A 26,616-nucleotide genomic window follows, 5' to 3' on the forward strand; every position below is an offset into this window, starting at 1 on the left:
TTGACTCTAGCCTATTGAGGCATGCTGCAAAAACAACTCTGGGCTTTAGTGGGTTTTGTATAAATGTTTCTATGTCAATGGTGTCATCCTGCACTTTAAAACAGTGTTGTTAATATTCTATCAAACACATTGTTGAACGTAAAATGTAAGAACTGTGTCTTTTTTAATTGTTCAATTTTAAGAATTATAGATTGTAAGGGGAAAGAACTGATTTTAAAAAAAATTCACCAGGATTGCAACACTAATTTATCGCAAGAAACTTGAAACGCATTGTGATTTCTGTTTTTTTTGTGGCTGTGAGCTCCTACAGTTGAGATGATCAGAAGCAGAGGAGATGTTTACAAGTGAAGCTGATTGGTTCTCAGCAAACTGAGCAGGTTGCAACTGGAAACAAGTTACAGGAACACAGACGTTGAGAGAGAAAGGCTCAAAAGATGCGCTGTCATTCTCTTCCGTAGAAGTTGTCTGTTCTCTGCGGTGAAACACTTCAATTTAAACTTGAAGAAAACAAGCTACATTTCCCACACCCACTCCTGTGACCTGTGGCTTTTTCATTGATAAATTAAACATTTTCTTAGTGAATCAGTCACTCTGTATTTCTTACAAATCTCTGGAAGCTTCCGGAGAATCAACTGAACACCAAGAGCTAACGAAAGACCAATCGTCTCAACATCAGAACTGGGAAGCAAAGGCTGCAGTACTAACTTTCCAGGTATTTTCCCCCACACCTGCCAATGATCCATTTCTGTTATTTCTATGAAAGAGGAAGATTATAAAGCAACTAGAATTTCTAGTGCCATATGCCAATGCTTTGAATCTGTTTACCTGTAGCTATAGTATAATCATTCATAATAAATAATAATCCTTGGTTTGTACAGAAACAGGGTCCATGCTTTCTATCAACATTTGGTCCGAAAGTCAGGTAAATTGCATTTTGTAAGTATCTTGAAAAACTTAACATTTAGTATGACTCTGAATAGCAGGGCTGGATTTACAGTATGCCATCCCAATGCGTTGTAATAACAGGACATGTTCATTAACATTTTGTTCGACCTTTATGTGAATACTTTGTGGGGCTAAATGTGGAACATGAACAATTTATCATCATTGGCTTTGACAGGGCATCAGTCAGTTTTAATGAGGGCTGTTTTTCTTTCTATCTCTTTCAGAGAGCAGACACAGGCAGCCAGATTTAGAGCAACAACAATTTATTTGTTCAAAGTCTTTGCCACCTAAATACTCACATCAAGGTTTTCATCCAAGTCAGCGTATCCAGGAAAGTAGAAGATATAGATTATTAATAATATTTTAAATGCAAAAAAAGGTCACTTTTGGAATATCATTTCACTAAATGCAGCTCTAAAAAAAGGTGTTTTTTTTAAATAACAAGTTTTCTACTTTATTAAAATAATACCAAAATATACATTTAACATTCCAATCTCAGTTTGCGAATATACTGACGTCATATTTAACATCTTTACATGAAAAGAAAATAATTTTAAAGAATATCTTTCTTAAAATTGGACAAGATATTCTTTATTTTTCTTATTTTTTCCACATTTCGCCTTTTGATGATCACCTGTCATCAGAATTGATAATGGTGGATAATCTGACTTTCTTCATGGTCATTTTGGATAGAAAGGGATTTGGGATTTACAAAGGACAGTGGTCACCAAGGAACAATTCAATTGCTTTGTAGATTTTATTACGCAAATCCTGCCATCTTCTGAGGACTCAATGACATTAGACACTCACTTCTCTTACAGCTTTTACTTCACCCTTCCCAGTAAGTCTTGACAAATCCAAACAACACGCATGGATTAACTAAGAGTATTAGGCTTTTTTTTATAGAAACTATCCAAGATATGCTGTGTCCCTCAAAAATGTGCAGTTTACTGTTCAATGAATGAACAATTTTTTTTTAAAGTTAGCCATGTAATTTCAACATTGGAAGAATATTTTAGTTCTAAGGTTTTAGAGTAGATCTGTAGCTCGGGTTGTGGGTGTTGAGGTTGGTTGGCTCGCTGAGCTGATTGTTGTTCTGCAGATGTTTCGTTACTGTGCTTGGTAACGTCCTCAGTGCAGCCTCCAATGAAGTGTCGGTGTGTTTTCCCACCTGGTTTTTAAACTCTGGAGTCCATTGAGTTCCAGATTAAAGAGTGAGAATCTTAACCTGATCACACATTTCTTGGAATGTCCCTCTGTTGATGAACTAGTTGGCCTGAAGCAGAAATGTCCTTCCCTGTCTCCCACATGCTTCATCGTTATTCAATGGTGGGAGATAGGCATTGTACTAATGTCAATGTACCAATGTTCTGAGGGCATGGATTTACTCCTTGCTATGGCAGTTAGTGGAATTCAAATTCAATTAACAAATCAGGAATTGAAAGTTAATTTCTATATGGGGGGGCCATGGAATTATTGTCAATTGTTGCAAAAGTTCACTGAGTGGGTTCACTCATGTCCTTTGAGGAGGGAAAACTGCTCTCCCTATGTGGTCTGACCTACATGTGACTCCAAACCCTCAACAAATTGGCTGGCTCTTAATAGCCTTCTGAAATGACCAAGCAAGATAATCATTCAAGAGCAATTAAGGATTGTCCTTACCAGTAACAACCATATCCCATGAAACATTAACTAAATGAATTTGTACTCCATCCAATATCCTTGACAAGAACTGAAACAATCATCCAACTCATGGAGCCAGGGTTGAATGAGATCTACCTTGACATACACAATCATAACCAATTACCTGTCACTGAAAACATGAGAAAATCTCCCCAACCAGAATTCTGGAGGAACTAACCATTAAGCAACAGTTACTCTGAAAGTGGCTTCACAATAAAAACGTATCCCATAACGTTTAGCAAATCTATAACAAGGTTCAACTAATTTAGTACAAAGAAATAATAAACTAAAGGAATATAATTTACGGTAATATATGTTCCAAAATTCATTCACTTAAACTATACGAATGAAGTCTTAAAATATTATCTGATAATAGGGTAACAGGGAGTTTTTCTGTCTAAAATGTATGTTAAACCAACTTGTTATATTCGCCTGCATTAGAAATTAGGAAAGCAGCAGAACAGATTGGAGAAGTAAATAGATAAAAGGGTGACAATCAGCAATTGGAATATGGAATTTGACCATTGGTAACTTACAGGCTCCTTCATACTTTACTTTTTACGGGTTATCTATTTTCAGTCTGTCTATTATCCAGGCAAGAAATCTTCCAAATTATCCCTGCAACTGCCATAAGATGTTAGTTATTAGCAGGAGGGCAGTCAATTCACTACATTTTGCTCCTTTGCTTTCCTATCACACAACTACCTACATTGATAACCTAATAGTGGCAATTCACCATGAGGGGAATCTCAGACACAAGTCTGCAGGCTGTACCCACAGACTTCTGCTCCAATGGGCTGCATCCCCGCTTAGTCTACCATTCCCTGATTGTTTGGTATACAGCTCTCAACAGCACTACATTTTGAAGAGAAGGCATTTTTCTTGCTAGTTAATGTATTGGAACCACCATCAAATTTTGCTCATGTCAACAACCACAGGGATTGTTCTTTTTGATGCAACATTGAAAAAATGATCATGTAAATATCCATCTATAAAAATGTAAATTATTTTCCTCATAACATTTAACATCAATCCTCATGCATAAGTACAGGCTATCATTTACAACGGTAGAATTACATATCTGGTGTTCCATTATACAGTATTAAGTTGATAGCAAAAACAGTGTAAGTATTTTAGTTGCATTAAAGTTTCAAATTGATATTACAGCATTTAGGAAATGGGTTTCTGTCAATGTTCCTGTCATAAGTTGATAGTGGCAGGTTATAGAAAGATGTTTAAAATTTACCACAAAAGTTTACCTCACTAATTTGGTCAATGACTGAAGACAAAATGTCCTATCACAATTTATACACATCTCACCTGTAAACACATTATGGATGTGCCTGAACTGAGTAATTGATATACTTAAAGCAAGAGATTTCATTTTTGTTCAGAGTTTAACATTAATGGGACGAACTGAAGCAAAGTCAGGGAGCTTGTGTCGATAATAAGCAATGGCACAGACCTGTTGGGCCAGTTGGACTTTCTCTGTACAGTAAATACTTCAGCAATATGGTATTAAAGAAGACTGACATTGCGGACCAAGAGGTCTCTGTCTTGGTTGTGATGTGTTTGAGTTCACTATGTGGAATTGCAAGTCCTTTATTTTATTATAAGCATCTTGTACCTCTCCAAAGCAGGATTGACAGTACAACAGCATTTGATGATGTTTTTGTCACCTCCTTCGAATAGAAAGCCACAGTGCTCAGGTTTCTCTTCAAACCATTGGAGATTACGCATGGTGTCTGCGATTTCGATTCTTCTTCAGCTCCTGAACATGCTTCCATTTCCCGGCCGCTCTGTTCTTCTGTCTCCGTTTCTCCCGATACCACAGCTGCTCGCAGTAATCGTCCACTGTGAAGCTGGTGCTGCTCAGCAGCTGCACATAATCCTTGTATCTCAGCCGAGACTCTGAGGCATAATCCCTGCCCTTGGCTTCCTCATCCTCAGCCTTCTGTGCACTCTCCATCTGCTCATTCTCTATAACTTTCAAATTCAGTCTCACGATGGTGTGAGTAAACGTTTGCTCCTGAGCTCTACAGAAGTAAGAGCCAGCATCTTTTCTTTGCACACTCCGAATCAGAAGGCCATGTTCTGTTTTGATGATCCTCTCATCAGTTTTTATCTATGAGGCAAAAATCAAACAGGAAATGTATCAAATAATTGGAACCAATTATTGAGCAGAGTTCTTCCAACTGTTATAATTTCAGACAGGGATTGGCAGAAAAACAAATCAAAAGGTGTAAACCCTTTCCACTAAGTTCAGAGAAACAAAGTCAGTAGTAAAGAATCATCACAGCCTCATCCCACAGTTAGTTCACTCTGGCTTCAATCCCAGGTGTGGGGACTGCATGAGTCTTTATTTGGAACATTCTAATGCAATTACAATTTAACTAAATCCAACTGGAATTTCCTGATGATAAAAGATAGAAAAATTCATTGGGTAGAGGTGTTGTGAAGAGACTTCAAGTCCCACCTGTGCCAGAGGAATGTCATAATATCTCAACTGGTTGAATAAAAATATTTAAAACATCACCGACAGCATCATGAGAAAAACTAATGATTAATTCTTCCCTGTTGTTCTAAAGCACTGAAAACGTCCAAGGTGATAAAGGACGAAGGCAATCACATTTTTAGATTCATCGATTCAACTGTAAGCATAGTCCTTGCTTACTATGATCTATCTGTACTGCTCCCAAACAAAGCATTTCACTGTACTCAGGTACACATAACAATAAATCAAGTCAAATCAAGCCAAATCAAGTCAAATCAAAGCAACAGTTTGGAGTTGCCTGTGAATATCTGAGGATTCCTGCATTTGTGCTGTAACAGTGTAGGGTACAGTGGGGAGATACTGAAATCCACTAAGCACAGAGAACACAGGCGACATAAATAATGGCAGAGCAGGGTGAGGCCTTATCCAGCAATGCGGAGGTGGTGCTGGATAACTGGGAATGTCACTAGAGCAGAAATCTGGAGCTACCATTCTCGGCTAGAAGCTTCAATTTGCACCATGGCAAATTATGAGATCTGAATTCTATAAAAATCTGGTAACCAAGCAACGATTGGTATAAAAACTCATGCCCTTCAGGGAAACTGGCACTCTTACACAGCCTGACCTGCAACTGAATGCAAAGCAAAGAACAATCTGATTGGTTCTCATCTGTCCTCTGAGATGACCAAGCCTGGCACCCAGGGTTACATCAATCCCGCTGTAAAGTCAAAAGAAAGCATTGAAACTGAACATGCCACCCAGCAACAACACACAATTCCAAAGTGACAATGATAAACCCAACCCTACCAACCCGGCCTTGCCAATCCAACTGTACCAACCCGACCATAACAAACCGACCATGCCAACCCCACCATACCAACCCCACCGTACCAACCTCATCCTACCAACCCCGTCCTACCAACCCCGCCCATACCAACCCCGCTATACCAACCCCACCGTACCCACCCCGCCCGACCAACCCAACCGTACCAACCCCGCCCGACCGTACCAACCCTGCCCTACCCACCCCGACCGACCAACCCGACCGTACCAACCCCGCCCTACCCACCCCGCCCGACCAACCCGACCGTACCAACCCCGCCCTACTAACCCCATCCTACCAACCCCACCGTACCAACCCCACCGTACCAACCCCATCCTACCCACCCCGCCCGACCAACCCAACCGTACCAACCCCGCCCTACCAACCCCATCCTACCAACCCCACCGTACTAACCCGACCGTACCAACCCCACTATACCAAGCCCAACCTACCAACCTAGCCTTACCAACCCCGCCATAGCCACCCTGCCCAACCAACCCGACCGGACCCACCCCACCCGACCAACCCGACCGTACCAATCCCGCCCTACCAATCCTGCTGTACCAACCCAACCATACCAACCCCGCCGTACCAACCCGGCCACGTTTAATGTTAAAAGCTGGGAGCTTGTGCTAAAACTGGAAAAAATGTCAAAGCAACAGTTCCTAACATATCATCTCGTGGATGTGAGATTGCTCGCTGAGCTGCAAGGTTAGTTTTCAGATGTTTCGTCACCATTCTAGGTAACATGATCAGTGAGCCTCCGGTGAAGCGCTGTTGTTAAGTCCCGCTTTCTATCTATCTGTGTAGGTTTCCTTGGGTTGGTGATGTTATTTCCTGTGTTGGTGATGTCATTTCCTGTTCTTATTCTCAGCGGGTGGTAGATTGGCTCCAAATCAATGTGTTTGTTGACGGAGTTCTGGTTGGAATGCCATGCTTCTAGGAATTCTCGTGCATGTCTCTGTTTGGCTTGTCCTAGGATGGATGTGTTGTCCCAATCAAAGTGGTGTCCTTCCTCATCTGTATGTAAGGATACGAGTGATAGTGGGTCATGTCGTTTTGTGGCTAGTTGATGTTCATGTATCCTGGTGGCTAGCTTTCTGCCTGTTTGTCCAATGTAGTGTTTGTCACAGTTCTTGCAAGGTATTTTGTAGATGACGTTTGTTTTGCTTGTTGTCTGTATAGGGTCTTTTAAGTTCATTAGCTGCTATTTTAGTGTGTTGGTGGGTTTGTGGGCTACCATGATGCCAAGAGGTCCGAGTTTTGGACATTTTGGAACTCCATCAACAAACACATTGATTTGGAGCCAATCTACCATACTCTGAGAAAAAGAACAGAAAATGACATCACCAATGCAGGAATTGACATCACCAACCCAAGGACCCCTAAACAGATAAATAGAAAGCGGGACATAACACCAGCGCTTCGTTGGAGGCTCACTGTTGATGTTACCTGGAATGGTGACGAAACATCTGGGAACAAACCTTCAAGCTCAGTGAACCAGCTTACATCTGGAACACAATAAAGACCCACTCTCTTGTGGACCGAAAGGAGGAGAGTGCTGTGGTGGAGGTGAAAGGAAGACGTCGGGTTGGCTGTGCACCCTTGCAACCAGTGGATCTTAATGCTGGCTTCGGCCTAACGCTGGTTCAGGGGAGCAGTCAACGTGCAATGATGGTTGCGGCAAGTGCTCGTGCCCCGGGTCAGGGGGTCCGGAACACTATCCGTGTTTCGGTAAAGAAGGTGGATGAAGGTGCACCTGTGGACCGCACCTTCTTCGTGAAGAGGGTCCTGTTGGACTGTTGTGGGTTCGCTGCTGCAAACATTTACTGCCTGCAGGATTTCCCCGGAGGAGGTTTCTACGATGTGACCTTCAGGAGTGCCAAGCTTTGCGAGCGCTTCCTGGAGGTTTTCAAGGAGAAAGGAGGTGAGGGCCCCCTCTCTGTATTGACCGCTGTCCCGCTGTTTGTGATGCCAGCGCAGAGGAGCCGTATGGTGACTGTACACATGTACAACCCGCAAGTGCCAGCAGTTGATGTCCTGACCTTCTTTGGAAGGTACGTGAAGGTGGAAGGGGACCTAACTGACATCATGGACCCCTTTGGCATCTGGACGAGTAAGAGGCAGGTCAAGGTGACGTTGAGGATGGGCGCGGATGGGAACGTCGTACACCCACCGTCCAGCTTCACGATCGGCGGGAGCAAGGGCTACCTGACCTATGCAGGGCAACCTAAAGTCTGCCATGCCTGTGGTAGGTCAGGTCACATGGCGGCCGACTACAAAGCCACCATCTGCAGGAACTGCAGGGAGGAGGGACACCTTGCAAAGGATTGCCCACAAGAAAAAAGCTGCAACCTTTGCGGGGAAGCGGGCCACATCTATAGGGCATGCCCGCAGTGGGGGACCACCTACACCCAGGTCGCCGGTAGGGGCAATGTGGGGCAAGCCCCCCCCCAGAGGAGAGGAAGGCACCAGGGCCCAGCAAGGACCCCACTAATGTGCAGGAGGGCCAGGTCATGCAGGAGGGCCCAGCCCCGCAGGATGGGCCCGAGGCCAGCAAAGCGCCCCTGCATGCTCCGCCCCGCCTCCCCGACAACCCGGAGTCATTGGAGGCAGCAACAGGCGACCCAGGGGAGAGGACGACGGTCCGGAAAGCGAGGAGGAAGGTGCGTCGACGGGCCCAGGAACCGCAACCATCAGGTGGGAAGAGGCAGCTACACGGGGGGCTATAAGAGCTCCTCTGATGAGGGGGATTCGGAGAGGGCCCACCCGAAGCAGAAGTTAAAGATCTCGAGGGAGATGGAAAGCAGCACCACGCTTCCAGGTGACGGGAGGCATCCTGAAGCTCCGTCCGACACCCAGTCAAGTGCCGCTGGGGCACTGGGGGGCCTACCGGAACTTCCAGGCGGGAAGGAGGAAACAGTGCGTCCCCAGCCTGACCCGGAGCCGGACTCTCCTGCCTCTGCACCCAGGACGGGGGGATGCCACCCGGAAGGCAGCACGGACGGTTTCCTGAGCCCGGAGAGCGTCCAGCAGTTAGCCCAGGCAATGGGTATGAAGGGACGGATGGAGGGCCTGGACCTTGGGCTTGGGGAGGGTACTGCGGTCACTGCCCACAATGGGGGTACGAGTTGCGAGCATTAATGTGCGCAGCGTCAAGTCCACCGCGAGATGTGTATCCAAGTTGGCCTACCTGACCACCATCAAGGCGGACCTCAGTGCGGGATACCGCACCTCGGCAGGTACGGGAAATGGTCCGGCGCCTGGACCTGTGGGCCTTCGATCTGGTCGGGGGGTAACGACTGTCGCTCCTCGGGCCTGGCTATTCTGCTGCGGGGGCGCGACTTCACCATCTCTCAAGTTCAGGAGGTGGTGGGGGGGCGCCTCCTAGTGGCTGACGTCACCTACAGGAATGCTCCCCTGAGGCTGATCAACGTGTACGCCCCAGCGGTACGGAGTGAGCGGTTGGGCGTCCTGCAGCGGCTTCCACCCCTGCTGGCTACGTCCAGGCCGGTCATCCTAGGCGGAGACTTCAACTGCATCATCGATGCAGATGGAAGATCCGGCGTGGGGACAGCGAGTTGGGGGAGTCAACTGGACGTCACGTCCAGATTCCTGATGGGCACGGTGAAGGACGCCAAGCTCTTCGACGTCTTCAGCACCCCTGCAGATGGAGCGCAGCAGAGATACACCTGGTCGCAGCCAGATGGGTCTATTTGCTCAAGGATAGACTTCCTGTTTGTGTCACGGGCGTTCTCGGTCAGGTCCACCAACGTCGAGCCGGTGTTCTTCTCTGGCCACTGCCTCCTGCTGGCCGACTGTCACTTACAGGACGACCAGCCGGCCGGCAAGGGGTCGTGGAAGCTCAACACGACTCTGTTGACCCCAGAGAACGTCGAGGAGCTTAAGAGGGAGTACGCCGGTTGGAGAACCGTGAAACCCCTCTTTGAGTCTCCGGGCAACTGGTGGGAGACGGTGAAGGAGAACATCAAGAGGTTCTTTGTCCTCAAGGGTGTTCGGAAGTCGAGCGAGAGGCAGGGAAAGCTGTCGCGACTCCAGAAAAGGGTGCAGAACCTGCTCCTTCTGTAGTTGATGGGGGTCGATGTCACGGAGGACCTCCGCGAGGTAAGGGGCCAGCAAGCCTCGCTCTTCGCCGCGGAGGCCTCCAGGATAATCTTCCGGTCCAGGGTCCGCTCCATGGAGCAGGACGAGATGTGCTCACGTTTCTTCTTTCAGAAGGTGCACAAAGAGAGCTCTGTGCTTAGCCGGCTGAAGGAGGACGACGGCTTGGTGACATAGTCTCGGCCCGACATTTTGAGGATCAGCAGATCCTTCCATGCCGGACTGTACGACACAAAGCCCACGGCCTCCGAGTTGTTCCTGTCGTCTATCATGGAGGTCTTAGACGACAGCACGAGGGAGTGGCTGGACCGGCCGATATCCCTGGACGAGCGGACCAGAGCCCTCAAGTCCTTGGAGAGGAATAGGACTCCCGGGAGCGACGGCTTACTGGTCGAGCTGTATTCCGCTCTGTGGGACCTGGTCGGGCAGGACCTGTTGGAGATGTACGATAGTGCGCTTTGGGCAGGGGAAATGTGCAAGTCCATGAGGAAGAGCATTATCACCCTCATTTAAAAAGGGAGGGGGAGAGGGAAGAAATTAAGAATTGGCGTCCCATTTCGTTATTGAACATGGACTACAAAATCCTGACCGGCTCAGGTCTGTCCTGGAGTCGGTGATTCACCCTGACCAAACCTGTGCTGTGCCGGGCAGGAAGGTCGCTGAGAGCATCGCGCTCATCAGGGATACGGTCGCCTACGTGCAGGACAGGAGGGTGGACGCCTGCCTCATCAGCCTGGACCAGGAGAAGGCCTTCGACAGGGTCTGTCATGCTTACATGAGGGACATCCTCTCCAAACTGGGGTTCGGGGAGGGCATCCGCCATTGGATCTGGCTGCTCTCCACCAAAACCGTTCGCGCAGTCTCGATCAACAGGTGGGAATCGGACAGTTTTCCCGTCAGATCTGGAGTCAGGCAGGGCTGCCCGCTCTCTCCTGCCTTGTTCGTGTCTGTCTGGAGCTCTTCGCCGCATCTATCAGGAAGGACGTGAACCTGAAGGGCGTGACTATCCCAGGCAGCGGAGGCCTTCAGGTCAAGACCTCCCTGTACATGGACGACGTCGCCGTCTTCCGCACCGATCGTCGGTCGGTGAGTAGGCTGTTGGACATCTGCGGCCAGTTTGAACTGGCCTCGGGTGCCAAAGTCAATAGGGGTAAGAGCGAGGTCATGTTCTTCGGGAACTGGGACGACCGCTCCTTCATCCCCTTCACCGTCAGGACAGACTACCTGAAGGTGCTGGGTGTTTGATTCGGTGGAGCTGGGGCGTGCACTAAGACTTGGGAGGAGCGTATCACCAAACTGAAGCAGAAGCTGGGCAGGTGGACGCTCCGGTCCCTCTCCATCGCGGGTAAGAACCTGGTTGTCAGGTGCAAGGGGCTTTCGGTACTGTTGTGTGTGGCGCAGGCCTGGCCTATTCCCTGGACCTGCGCCGTTGCGGTCACCCGGGCCATCTTCCACTTCATTCGGGGGTCGAGGATGGACCGGGTCCGCAGGGACACCATGTACAAAGACCTGGAAAATGGGGGAAAGGACGTACCGAACGCCACCGTCGCCCTGACGGCTACCTTTGTGTGCGGCTGCATCAAGCTGTGCGTAGATCCTCAGTACGCAAACACCGAGTGTCACTACTTACTGAGGTTCTACCTGTCCCCGGTGTTGCGAAGGATGGGCCTGGCCTCGTTGCCGCGGAACGCTCCGAGTAGTTGGACCGTTCCGTACCACCTGTCCTTCGAGGAGAAATTTTTGAAAGGAAACACCTTTGCCCACAAGGCCGGCAGGCAGTGGTCAGCACGTAGTATCCTTGAGACCCTTCTGGAAAAGAAGAGGGTGGATCCCGTCGTGTGGTTCCCCACGCAGACTGCCAAAGTCGTTTGGCAGAATGCCTCATTGCCAGAACTTTCAAACAAGCACAAGGACATTGCTTGGCTGGCGGTGAGAGGGGCTCTGCCAGTGAGATCCTTTATGCACGCCCGGGATCTCTGCGCCACCGCACGCTGCCCTCGAGGTGGCTGCCGGGGGGGACGAGACTGTCGATCACCTCCTTCTGGAGTGTGCCTATGCGCAGGAGGTCTGGAGGGGGATGCAGTGGTATTTGTCGAGGTTCGTCCCGAGCAGCTCCGTGACACGGGACTCCGTGCTGTACGGGCTGTTTCCCGGGACGCACACCGAGACCAACATCAACTGCGCCTGGAGGACCATCAATGTGGTGAAAGACGCTCTTTGGTCTGCCCGCAACTTGCTGGTCTGCCAGCTGAAAGAACTGACCCCGACCGAGTGTTGCAGACTGGCGCTCTCCAAGGTCCAGGACTACATGCTGAGGGACGCGCTAAAGCTTGGGGCAGCCGCTGCCAAGGCGCGGTGGGGAAAGACCACGGTATGAAACCCCTCGTCCAGAATAGAAAAAAGTGCCCTATCTGGTAACTGGGCCCAGCTGGCGCCTTCCCCAACTGGTCAGGGGGCCAACGAGGACTGTGCGGGGTGACGACTGCCGGGGTATTTTCTTTGCTTTGTTTCTTTTCTTCTTTGTTTTGTTTTTTCCTTTAGTTGGTGTACGTACCCCCTGGGCAACCCGGAGCAGCTTGCATGACTGGGTCGGTGTATAAATGTTTTATTTTTTGTACATTCTATGAATAAAGTATATTTTTTCAAATTAAAAAAAAGGTGACAAAACGTCTGAAAACTCACCTTCCAGCTCAGCGGGCAAACTCACATCCAGAAACTCAAACTGAGCTACAAACCTTCTCAAAACTCAATATCATCTCGTCTAATTTCAAAAATACACTTTATTCATAAAAATATCTTTATATACATGCATAGTCACTGGAGCAGTTCAGTTCTGTACAGTAGCATCTGAAGAAACAAACGGATACTGGAATTTGCCTCTACCTATCAACAACCAATGGCATTTCTTACTTGTACAAGAGAATATTTACGTGCATTTGCGGCTCTGGGGTGTCTGATAACTGAACAGACCCTTTAACCTAGATAATAAAATGTGAGGCTGGATGAACACAGCAGGCCAAGCAGCATCTCAGGAGCACAAAAGCTGACGTTTCGGGCCTAGACCCTTCATCAGAGAGGGGGATGGGGTGAGGGTTCTGGAATAAATAGGGAGAGAGGGGGAGGCGGACCGAAGATGGAGAGTAAAGAAGATAGGTGGAGAAGGTGTGGGTGGGGAGGTAGGGAGGGGATAGGTCAGTCCAGGGAAGACGGACAGGTCAAGGAGGTGGGATGAGGTTAGTAGGTAGCTGGGGGTGCGGCTTGGGGTGGGAGGAAGGGATGGGTGAGAGGAAGAACCGGTTAGGGAGGCAGAGACAGGTTGGACTGGTTTTCGGATGCAGTGGGTGGGGGGGAAGAGCTGGGCTGGTTGTGTGGTGCAGTGGGGGGAGGGGATGAACTGGGCTGGTTTAGGGATGCAGTAGGGGAAGGGGAGATTTTGAAACTGGCGAAGTCCACATTGATACCATATGGCTGCAGGGTTCCCAGGCGGAATATGAGTTGCTGTTCCTGCAACCTTCGGGTGGCATCATTGTGGCAGTGCAGGAGGCCCATGATGGACATGTCATCAAGAAAATGGGAGGGGGAGTGGAAATGGTTTGCGACTGGGAGGTGCAGTTGTTTGTTGCGAACTGAGCGGAGGTGTTCTGCAAAGCGGTCCCCAAGCCTCCGCTTGGTTTCCCCAATGTAGAGGAAGCCGCACCGGGTACAGTGGATGCAGTATACCACATTGGCAGATGTGCAGGTGAACCTCTGCTTAATGTGGAATGTCATCTTGGGGCCTGGGATGGGGGTGAGGGAGGAGGTGTGGGGACAAGTGTAGCATTTCCTGCGGTTGCAGGGGAAGGTGCCGGGTGTGGTGGGGTTGGAGGGCAGTGGATCCCCTCCCCTGTCTGCTTTCCGGAGAAACCACTCTCTCCGTGACTCCCTTGTTCGCTCCACACTGCCCTCCAACCCCACCACACCCGGCACCTTCCCCTGCAACCGCAGGAAATGCTACACTTGTCCCCACACCTCCTCCCTCACCCCCATCCCAGGCCCCAAGATGACATTCCACATTAAGCAGAGGTTCACCTGCACATCTGCCAATGTGGTATACTGCATCCACTGTACCCGGTGCGGCTTCCTCTACATTGGGGAAACCAAGCGGAGGCTTGGGGACCGCTTTGCAGAACACCTCCGCTCAGTTCGCAACAAACAACTGCACCTCCCAGTCGCAAACCATTTCCACTCCCCCTCCCATTCTCTTGATGACATGTCCATCATGGGCCTCCTGCACTGCCACAATGATGCCACCCGAAGGTTGCAGGAACAGCAACTCATATTCCGCCTGGGAACCCTGCAGCCATATGGTATCAATGTGGACTTCGCCAGTTTCAAAATCTCCCCTTCCCCTACTGCATCCCTAAACCAGCCCAGTTCATCCCCTCCCCCCACTGCACCACACAACCAGCCCAGCTCTTCCCCCCCCACCCACTGCATCCCAAAACCAGTCCAACCTGTCTCTGCCTCCCTAACCGGTTCTTCCTCTCACCCATCCCTTCCTCCCACCCCAAGCCGCACCCCCAGCTACCTACTAACCTCATCCCACCTCCTTGACCTGTCCGTCTTCCCTGGACTGACCTATCCCCTCCCTACCTCCCCACCTACACTCTCTCCACCTATCTTCTTTACTCTCCATCTTCGGTCCGCCTCCCCCTCTCTCCCTATTTATTCCAGTTCCCTCCCCCCATCCCCCTCTCTGATGAAGGGTCTAGGCCCGAAACGTCAGCTTTTGTGCTCCTGAGATGCTGCTTGGCCTGCTGTGTTCATCCAGCCTCACATTTTATTATCTTGGAATTTCCAGCATCTGCAGTTCCCATTATCTCAGACCCTTTAACCTAACCTAATTTAATGCTCAGAGCCATAAGTCAGCACTCTGGGGTGTAGATAAAGGGGCTCATGCTACTATTATGAAGAACATGAGTATTTCTCTGGTGTTCTGCCAGACGTTTTTCCCTCAATCAGTGTCATAAAATCAGATTGTCTGCTTGTTGTTCCATTGCAGTTTATTAGACCTTGCTATTGCATCCTGCATTCTTACCTAACAGCAGCATCAACATTTAATTGTACTTGATTGGTTGGAAGGTACTTTGGCTATTCTAAAATCATGAGAATCTCTGTAAAGGTGTAAATCTTTTATCATCATTCATTATGAAACTGTCAGATCACTGGTGTGTTAGAGAGGGTCTCCGTTCAACAGTAGCCATGTTCTTGTGTGAAATGAGGGACAGAAGCGTTATTCTGCACCAGAAATGTTCCTTTGTTTGTGTGTATCTTCTTCATCGCCACTCTAGTGCATTTCTTTCTAGGAGGACCGTGGGCACAGCTGCAAACCAAAGATGCAGAGCTCAGCATTTCATAGATAGTTCCCACAGCAGAGACTGTCTTCCTGTGGGAGTTTGATTTCAACAATGTACCACTCCCAAACCCCAGCATGGTGTCAGCGCTTTTGTAGCACAGTGGCAATGTCCCTATGTCTAAGCCAGGAGGACCAGGTTCAATTCCAATTACGCAGAGGTGTGCAATAACATCTCTGAACAGGCTGATTCAAAAAATATAAGGCTACAAAAGGCACAGAGAATGCTGAAGAAACTCTGCAGGTCTGGCATCATTCTGTGGACAGAAAGTAAAGTTAACATTTCAAATCCAGCATGTTTCTTCCTCGGAGCAGTGTCAGGCTCGGCTGCCTTAGAAATTCACAGGAAGGGGAGCACTACAGTGACTGTGCAAGCGTAAATTAATAGAGATGAGAAGGTATGATTCTGTGAGTGGGGAAGCAGCTGGGGGCAGACGGGATTTATACACATTTCTAAAACAATTCAACAAAGTGACTGTTCTGTAAGAAAGGAAGGGAAATCTTGACCAATTACTCAGCACCTTTTACAATTCTCTTGTGTCAAAAGCTTAGAATAAACCTGTACTTGATTAATGTAGAATTAGAATAAGTAATTATAATGTGTAATGTATAGATGTGTTTCCTAATCTTAACAATCTTGTTCACACAGGGCAGCAGGCATGCTGAATAATTGGGAACGTTTTGTTTTCTTTTTGAGACTGAAGCTGGCCACAGGGAGCATTAATTCGCATTAAAGGTCAAGCATGAAGCTTCCCAAACCATATGATAACACTGAATTTGTAGAAGGTAAAAGATACAGTGATAGAACCAGGTTAGGTCATTGCCTCTTGTTCCTTTCTAATGGTCTGTTTGGAGAGTTCCTTCGTGACAAATTAATCATCATGTCATTGCACCTTTACCACGGCTAAAATGATTCAGCTGTTTGGTGAGAAAGCAGTGGCATCAAAGCATTCTTCACTCCCACAGCTCAGTCCTAATGGATAGAACATTTAACAGGAGCTGACAGTGCAAGAATCATCCAGATAAACACTTGCTTTTGGGCTTGTGCTCAAAGAGGTTATGCCCAGAACAGTGACCAAGACAGCATACTGTGCAAATTTCAGCCCAGTCTAGAACAGTCACATTTAGAACGTGTGGCTCAAATGTTACTTACCTCTGTTACATTTAAGACATTTTAGCTGCATCAGACACAGATGTACAACAGTATGTTATAAGAGCATCAGATTCTTCACCACTAATTAACTGCATTTACAAAGATAATTTGAAGGCTTCGATTCCCAAATTACTGTGAGTGCATCCTAATTTCCATGTAAACAGAGACATGATGACCTAAACGTTGAGTAAGGTATATATCCAGAGCTTTAACATTTTTCAAACCCAAATCCAAAATTTGCAGGTGATGGAATGTTGTCTCCTAGATAGAGTCATACCTGACACATGAAGATGGTCATGGTTGTGGGAGATCTGTCCCCTCAGCTCCAGAACATCTCTGCAGGAGTTCCTCAGGGTAGTGTCCTCGGCCCAACTATCTTCAGCTGCTTCGTCAATGACCTTCCCTCCATCATAAGGTCTGAAGAGGGTATGTTTGCCAATAATTACACAACGTTCAGTGCTAATGTTCAGACCTCAAACACTGAAACAGGCCATGTTTAAATGCAGCAAGGTCTGGACAAATCCATGTTGGAGCTGACAATGGCAAGGAAACTTCGTGCCATACAAGTGTCAAGCAGTGACCAAAGAGAGAATCTGACAATTCCTCCCGGCATTCAATGGCATTACCATCGCAGAATGGCCGACTAACCTCCCGGATGTTACCGCTCATCAGAAAGTGAACTGGACTAGCCATATAAATAATGTAGCAACAACAACAGGGAATTTTGCAGTGAGCAAATATTCTCCTGACTCCCCAGTATCTGTGCGCAATATACAAGATCCAACAGTGTTTCGGAATACTCATCACTTGCATGGCTCAGTACAGCTGCAATAACATTCAGGAAGCTCGATAACATCAAAGCTCATTGTGGGGAAAAAATATCCATCACACTTGGCACCCGCTCCCTTCCCTGCACTCGGCACCCGCTCCCTCCATCACTCGGCTCAATGCAAAAAGCTCTTTCACTGTTAGATTCACTCTCTGCTGCTGTAGTTGGTGCTTAACCATCAGTGGTCTTGAAGCTTAAAACTGCCTCAGTTACATCCCAGCTGGTGAAGCTAAGTGGAGAATTCCTATTTTCAGTCACCTCTGGGACAGTGAGGCTGTAAATTACAGTCCCTCAGTGCCATTGTTCCAGGTGACAATATTAAGAGGGCTATGTGTAATCTGCAGGTGCTTCCCAGGAACAACCATATCACAATTTAGAATGAGAATGGAGATAATGGGAACTGCAGATGATGGAGAATCCAAGATAACAAAGTGTGAGGCTGGATGAACACAGCAGGCCAAGCAGCATCTCAGGAACACAAAAGCTGATGTTTCAGGCCTAGACCCTTCATCAGAAAGAGTCTAGTCCTGAAACATCAGCTTTTGTGCTCCTAAGATGCTGCTTGGCCTGTTGTGCTCATCCAGCCTCACACTTTGTTATCTTAGAATTAGAATGGACTTTTGTTTCAGGGCAGACTGCCAGCAACACAACCATTTACACAGACTACAGAAACATTGAGGGCAACTACAGCCTCAGAAAAAGGCAGTAAATCTCAGGTGATCAGTGACTCAGCTCCTAGGGAAGGTAGTTTGAAGGTAACAGTTTTAAACGGATATATTGTCCTACACAGAAACTGAACACAGCTAAAGGCAGTGTGTACCATCACCAAACTTAGCACCAATGGTTAATCTCCCACCCACCCTACAACCCTTTCTGCTTTCTATTCTCTTCTGCTCTTCCAAATAACTTATCTTTTTCTCTCCCTCTTATCAATACTTCACCTTTCAGCCTGTAGTTTGCAATATCATTCTAGCCTTCAAGGTGAAATTGTCACAACAGCAACTTGACTTTATATGGCACCTTAAATGTAATAAAACATCGCAAGAAAAACAACTACGAAAATATTGCACTATTAAGATGGAGAAAAATACAAAGTGGGACCAGGAGTAGGTCATTCAACAACTTCAGGAGCTCCCACGCATCCAATGTGATCATGACTCTCAACCCAACGCAATAGACTCTTCCTGCTTTCTCCCATGTTGTTTGACCTTTCTAGCCCCAAGTGGTATATCCAGTTCCTGCGTGAAATCTGACAATGTCAAACATAGTCGCTGACAGGTACTGATCAGAGACAGTTTTAAAGAACATCTTAAAAGAGAGAAAATGAGGTAGAGAGGGAATTCCAGAAATCAGGTGAGAGCTGCATCCATTTCATTGTTTTTGCTGCTGCATGAATTCTGAGGTGATCACAGAGAGGATACTGCTACAAATGTAACCCACTGTACACACTGATTGTTTGGTGTACATACTGGTGGGTGTGTGGGGGGACACGGTGTACACACTGATGGGTGTGTCGGGGAGCACAGTGTACACGCTGATGGGTGTGTGGGGAGCACGGTGTACACACTGATGGGTGTGTGGGGGAGCACAGTGTACACACTGATGGGTGTGTGGGGGGGAGCACGGTGTACACAATGATGGGTCCGTGGGGGAGCATGGTGTACACACTGATGGGTCTGTGGGGGGGGGCGGCACAGTGTACACACTGAGAGTGTATGGGGGAGCATAGTGTACACACTGATGGGTCTACGGGGGGGCACAGTGTACACACTGATGGGTGTATGGGGAAGCACAGTGCACATACTGATGGGTGTATGGGGGTGGACTGTGTACACACTGATGGGTCTGTGGGGGGGCACAGTGTACACAAAGATGGGTCTGCGGGGGGGGCAAGGTGTACACACTGAGGGTGTATGGGGAAGCACAGTGTACATACTGATGGGTCTGTGGGGGGACACAGTGTACACACTGATGGGTGTATGGGGAAGTACAGTGTACATACTGATGGGTGTATGTGGGTGGACTGTGTACACACTGATGGGTCTGCGGGGGGCGGCCCAGTGTACACACTGAGAGTGTGTGGGGGAGCACGGTGCACACACTGAGGGTCTGTGGGGGGCACAGTGTGCACACTGATAGGTGTATAGGGGTGGACTGTGTACACACTGAGGGTGTGTGGGGAAGCATGGTCTATACACTGATGGGTGTGTGGGGAAGCAAAGTGTACACACTGATGGTGTGTGGGTGAGCACGGTGTACACACTGATGGGCGTGTGGGGGAGCATGGTGTACACACTGATGGGTGTATATGGGAGCACAGTGTACACACTGATGGGCGTGTGGGGGAGCATGGTGTATGCACTGATGGGCGTGTGGGGGAGCATGGTGTATACACTGATGGGCGTGTGGGGGAGCATGGTGTACACATTGATGGGTGTATGTGGGAGCACAGTGTACACACTGATGGGTGTGTGGGGGAGCACAGTGTACACACTGATGGGCCTGTGGGGGAGCATGGTGTATGCACTGATGGGCATATGGGGGAGCACGGTGTATGCACTGATGGGCGTGTGGGGGAGCACGGTGTACACACTGATGGGCGTGTGGGGGAGCATGGTGTATGCACTGATGGGCGTGTGGGGGAACACATTGTACACACTGATGGGCGTGTGGGGGAGCACAGTTAATGCACTGATGGGCATGTGGGGGAGCGTGGTGTATGCACTGATGGGCGTATGGGGGAGCAAGGTGTACACACTGATGGGTGTGTGGGGAGCACGGTGTACACACTGATGGGTGTATGTGGAAGCACAGTGTACACACTGATGGGCGTGTGGGGAGCACGGTGTACACACTGATGGGTGTATGTGGAAGCACAGTGTACACACTGATGGGTGTGTGGCGGAGCACAGTGTACACACTGATGGGCCTGTGGGGGAGCATGGTGTATGCACTGATGGGCATATGGGGGAGCACGGTGTATGCACTGATGGGCGTGTGGGGGAGCACGGTGTACACACTGATGGGCGTGTGGGGGAGCATGGTGTATGCACTGATGGGCGTGTGGGGGAGCATGGTGTAGGCACTGATGGGCGTGTGGGGGAACACAGCGTACACACTGATGGGCGTGTGGGGGAGCACAGTTAATGCACTGATGGGCGTGTGGGGGAGCGTGGTGTATGCACTGATGGGCGTATGGGGGAGCAAGGTGTACACACTGATGGGTGTGTGGGGAGCACGGTGTACACACTGATGGGTGTATGTGGAAGCACAGTGTACACACTGATGGGCGTGTGGGGAGCACGGTGTACACACTGATGGGTGTGTGGGGGGGCACAGTGTACACAAAGATGGGTCTGCGGGGGGGGCAAGGTGTACACACTGAGGGTGTATGGGGAAGCACAGTGTACATACTGATGGGTCTGTGGGGGGACACAGTGTACACACTGATGGGTGTATGGGGAAGTACAGTGTACATACTGATGGGTGTATGTGGGTGGACTGTGTACACACTGATGGGTCTGCGGGGGGCGGCCCAGTGTACATACTGAGAGTGTGTGGGGGAGCACGGTGCACACACTGAGGGTCTGTGGGGGGCACAGTGTGCACACTGATAGGTGTATAGGGGTGGACTGTGTACACACTGAGGGTGTGTGGGGAAGCATGGTCTATACACTGATGGGTGTGTGGGGAAGCAAAGTGTACACACTGATGGTGTGTGGGTGAGCACGGTGTACACACTGATGGGCGTGTGGGGGAGCATGGTGTACACACTGATGGGTGTATATGGGAGCACAGTGTACACACTGATGGGCGTGTGGGGGTGCATGGTGTATGCACTGATGGGCGTGTGGGGGAGCATGGTGTATACACTGATGGGCGTGTGGGGGAGCATGGTGTACACATTGATGGGTGTATGTGGGAGCACAGTGTACACACTGATGGGTGTGTGGGGGAGCACAGTGTACACACTGATGGGCCTGTGGGGGAGCATGGTGTATGCACTGATGGGCATATGGGGGAGCACGGTGTATGCACTGATGGGCGTGTGGGGGAGCACGGTGTACACACTGATGGGCGTGTGGGGGAGCATGGTGTATGCACTGATGGGCGTGTGGGGGAACACATTGTACACACTGATGGGCGTGTGGGGGAGCACAGTTAATGCACTGATGGGCGTGTGGGGGAGCGTGGTGTATGCACTGATGGGCGTATGGGGGAGCAAGGTGTACACACTGATGGGTGTGTGGGGAGCACGGTGTACACACTGATGGGTGTATGTGGAAGCACAGTGTACACACTGATGGGCGTGTGGGGAGCACGGTGTACACACTGATGGGTGTATGTGGAAGCACAGTGTACACACTGATGGGTGTGTGGCGGAGCACAGTGTACACACTGATGGGCCTGTGGGGGAGCATGGTGTATGCACTGATGGGCATATGGGGGAGCACGGTGTATGCACTGATGGGCGTGTGGGGGAGCACGGTGTACACACTGATGGGCGTGTGGGGGAGCATGGTGTATGCACTGATGGGCGTGTGGGGGAGCATGGTGTAGGCACTGATGGGCGTGTGGGGGAACACAGCGTACACACTGATGGGCGTGTGGGGGAGCACAGTTAATGCACTGATGGGCGTGTGGGGGAGCGTGGTGTATGCACTGATGGGCGTATGGGGGAGCAAGGTGTACACACTGATGGGTGTGTGGGGAGCACGGTGTACACACTGATGGGTGTATGTGGAAGCACAGTGTACACACTGATGGGCGTGTGGGGAGCACGGTGTACACACTGATGGGTGTGTGGGGGGGCACAGTGTACACAAAGATGGGTCTGCGGGGGGGGCAAGGTGTACACACTGAGGGTGTATGGGGAAGCACAGTGTACATACTGATGGGTCTGTGGGGGGACACAGTGTACACACTGATGGGTGTATGGGGAAGTACAGTGTACATACTGATGGGTGTATGTGGGTGGACTGTGTACACACTGATGGGTCTGCGGGGGGCGGCCCAGTGTACACACTGAGAGTGTGTGGGGGAGCACGGTGCACACACTGAGGGTCTGTGGGGGGCACAGTGTGCACACTGATAGGTGTATAGGGGTGGACTGTGTACACACTGAGGGTGTGTGGGGAAGCATGGTCTATACACTGATGGGTGTGTGGGGAAGGAAAGTGTACACACTGATGGTGTGTGGGTGAGCACGGTGTACACACTGATGGGCGTGTGGGGGAGCATGGTGTACACACTGATGGGTGTATATGGGAGCACAGTGTACACACTGATGGGCGTGTGGGGGAGCATGGTGTATGCACTGATGGGCGTGTGGGGGAGCATGGTGTATACACTGATGGGCGTGTGGGGGAGCATGGTGTATACACTGATGGGCGTGTGGGGGAGCATGGTGTACACATTGATGGGTGTATGTGGGAGCACAGTGTACACACTGATGGGTGTGTGGGGGAGCACAGTGTACACACTGATGGGCCTGTGGGGGAGCATGGTGTATGCACTGATGGGCATATGGGGGAGCACGGTGTATGCACTGATGGGCGTGTGGGGGAGCACGGTGTACACACTGATGGGCGTGTGGGGGAGCATGGTGTATGCACTGATGGGCGTGTGGGGGAACACATTGTACACACTGATGGGCGTGTGGGGGAGCACAGTTAATGCACTGATGGGCGTGTGGGGGAGCGTGGTGTATGCACTGATGGGCGTATGGGGGAGCAAGGTGTACACACTGATGGGTGTGTGGGGGAGCATGGTGTATGCACTGATGGGCGTGTGGGGGAGCATGGTGTAGGCACTGATGGGCGTGTGGGGGAACACAGCGTACACACTGATGGGCGTGTGGGGGAGCACAGTTAATGCACTGATGGGCGTGTGGGGGAGCGTGGTGTATGCACTGATGGGCGTATGGGGGAGCACGGTGTATGCACTGATGGGCGTGTGGGGAGGACGGTGTACACACTGATGGGTGTATGTGGAAGCACAGTGTACACACTGATGGGCCTGTGGGGGAGCGTGGTGTATGCACTGATGGGCATATGGGGGAGCACGGTGTATGCACTGATGGGCGTGTGGGGGAGCACGGTGTACACACTGATGGGCGTGTGGGGGAGCATGGTGTATGCACTGATGGGCGTGTGGGGGAGCATGGTGTAGGCACTGATGGGCGTGTGGGGGAACACAGCGTACACACTGATGGGCGTGTGGGGGAGCACAGTTAATGCACTGATGGGCGTGTGGGGGAGCGTGGTGTATGCACTGATGGGCGTATGGGGGAGCAAGGTGTACACACTGATGGGTGTGTGGGGAGCACGGTGTACACACTGATGGGTGTATGTGGAAGCACAGTGTACACACTGATGGGCGTGTGGGGAGCACGGTGTACACACTGATGGGTGTGTGGGGGAGCACAGTGTACACACTGATGGGAGTGTGGAGGAGCACAGTGTACACACTGATGGGTGTGTGGGGACATGGTGTACACACTGATGGGTGTGTGGAGGACATGGTGTACACACTGATGAGCGTGTGGGGGAGCAGCCTTGCAGATTGGAGGGAATATTGCTGAAGAAGTTAGAATTGGAGAAGTTCTGCGATCTCGGAGTGTTGTAGAATTGAGGTTATGGAAGTGGGATTGATGTGGTCATGGACAGATGTGAAAACAAGAGTAAATATTTTAAAACTATGGTGTTATTTTAACCGGGTACCAATGTGGTTTTGTATGAATGAAATTTCATGTAGCCTAAGTCCTGTGTAGCCCCACCGCCCTATTAATTATTTAAAGAAAGAATCAGAACAAATATTAAACATTCAACCATCTGTAAAATATGACATAACCACCAAATGAGCATAGATTCAAACAGGCAATGACAATATCATAAAACCAGGAATCCTTGGAACCGTGATTAGCTGGGCCACTGAAACAGTCCGCTAACTCTGGAATGCCAATTTCCTCCTAACTACACAATGAAACCCAGACTGGAGAGTGGAGTAAAATGTCACTCACTGCAGGATCATTCGATACCACTGACTTCCAATTCATTTCTGAATAATTTAACAACAGAAAAGATGTTTTAACCAACCCTAGACGATTGCAAAGAGAAGGAACTATTTGAAAAGTGGCTGAATATAACAGCATGAATGTTGATGCTTGTTTTGTGCGCTATTGTCACAATGAGTTTAAATTCCTACAGTGGAAATGAGGGTAAATTAAACCAAATACAGGGGAATTGCTGGGAGAAGGTTGATGATTCTTTCCTGTGAATATTTCAATGTTTAAACATGCCTCAACTTTCAAAATGTCAGGCCTATAATTGAACAGCCCTGCAGTATGCAGAGTGTCCCCTCATACTTCATATACCAGGCTGCGGTAAGCTAGAGCCATCCTGGGCTCACTGGCTACCAGTTGACCTCATCACAAATGTAACTTCACAAGAAATCTTGCTTAATCCCAACAGTCTGTTCAATCAGAAAGAGTTTGCAAATGTTAGACCAGAAGGTTAGGGCAAACAATATCCTGCTGACCCAATCAGCTCCAGTGGCATTGCTGTTTTTTCTTGCCTTCACTCCTTCCATTTGGAATCATTAATTGGTCCCAGGGGTCACATTTATTGATGCACAAAGGGTCTCTCTGTATTGTCACACTGTTTAAAGTTGTAAAGTCAAAAGGTTACAGCATTAACCAAGGAACAGTAATATCCTTGCATACAAATGGTCAATTGCCCCAGTTATGTTGGTGAACAGTACTGCAGAAGGTGAGTATTGTCAGTTCTGACCAAAGGGATAGAGACTACCTCTTGCTTCTGCTTTGTGGGTCAAGTGGATCAGCTCTGAAAGAGCAGGGACACTTCCTTTGTTTATCTCAGGGTGCTAATTTCCCAATTCTCCATCCACATGGCCTCTGGGCAAATTAGCAATTTGATGCTTTAGTTGACAAATTGCAGCATGACACCACAGACAGTTTGTTGTTGTAATCAGTTCGGATTGTTCATACTCACCATCCTCAACATTTTAGAGTGTCATAACATTTTTTATCCCATTTCTCTAACCTGAATCAAACCTATATCTATGACATGAATGCACCATGTCTATTGCAAGCCCAGAAGACCCTACATATTCTGCAGCCAACAAATGCAGTGCAGCCATGCCATTCATATTTCTACATCTTACGTTGTGTCCTTGAGTACTTAGTGTTGGGAAATTTAGAATTTAGGAGATACACTGACAACAGATGATCTACTCTTGCAACAATAAACACCAATCCCAAAGTTACTTACAATGATGCCAAAATTCCATTTCCCATTAAAATGAAATCACCAGGAATGAGGAGGTGAAGCTGGGGGGGACAAGTTGCCACATATTGTGTACATGGATCTTCTCTATCCTGTGTTCAAATTGACACTTTGACAAAAGCCAACGCGAAATAGGGATAAAATCTGACAAAAGGTACTCTTTCACTTATCAATTCAGTTTTCTTCATGTTATCCCTTTAAATGAGTGACATTATGATGATCGGGTAGAATTGGTGTGAACCACTTCACTTTCTTATCCTTATTTTATGTTAATTTGAATAGTTTCTGTATAATACATTCAACCTGTAACTATGAATATCAGAATGAAATGGAATATCACTAGGGATTGAATTTAATCTTCCAAATATAAAAGTAGAACTTGCTTCAAATAAACAATTTAACAAGTGCCAAGGTGTTTAGCTATAAATCATATCAACATTGATAGTTATTAGGACTTTGTGATTGTACTAAAATGAAAATATATTTGAGTGAAATTATTAAATCTGAATTTGTCAAGCTTTCTTTATGCTACATTTACGTTTCAAAGAAAAACTGTGTTTTAATTCTTGTGAAAGTTTTCATGCCAAATGTAAACAGACCAAGCTCCAACATTATAGACCCAGCAGTGGCCACTGAATCACACATTATTTCATGAAATAATGTCATTTAACTTGTTACGCCCATATCCCAGGTGAGGTTCCACAATTTCTCATAGCTCCTAATAGGATACACCAGATCATGAAGATTCTAGTTGACGATGGACAGCTCCCTTTCTTTCAATTCTGAGGAAGTGTCACTGGACCCGAAACATTAACTCTGTTTCCTCCTTCACAGATGCTGCCAGACATGCTGAGCTTTTCCAGGAACTG

General features: G+C 48.6%; 1 protein-coding gene across 8 annotated transcripts in view; it reads right to left on the bottom strand.

Moving 5' to 3' along the window:
* Window positions 1-1,211: 1,211 nt before the first annotated feature.
* Window positions 1,212-26,616, bottom strand: part of sema3d (sema domain, immunoglobulin domain (Ig), short basic domain, secreted, (semaphorin) 3D) — a 357,672-nt gene continuing 332,267 nt past the window's right edge. For all 8 annotated transcript variants that reach the window (XM_059654813.1, XM_059654812.1, XM_059654816.1 and 5 more), the window contains one exon: window positions 1,212-4,753. In XM_059654813.1, coding sequence (XP_059510796.1) covers window positions 4,361-4,753 — 393 coding nt within the window. In that variant the 3' untranslated portion in view covers window positions 1,212-4,360. The remainder of the gene's footprint in view (window positions 4,754-26,616) is intronic.

The sequence above is a fragment of the Stegostoma tigrinum genome, chromosome 25 (genome assembly GCF_030684315.1).
Source record: "Stegostoma tigrinum isolate sSteTig4 chromosome 25, sSteTig4.hap1, whole genome shotgun sequence".
Lineage (NCBI taxonomy): Eukaryota > Metazoa > Chordata > Chondrichthyes > Orectolobiformes > Stegostomatidae > Stegostoma > Stegostoma tigrinum.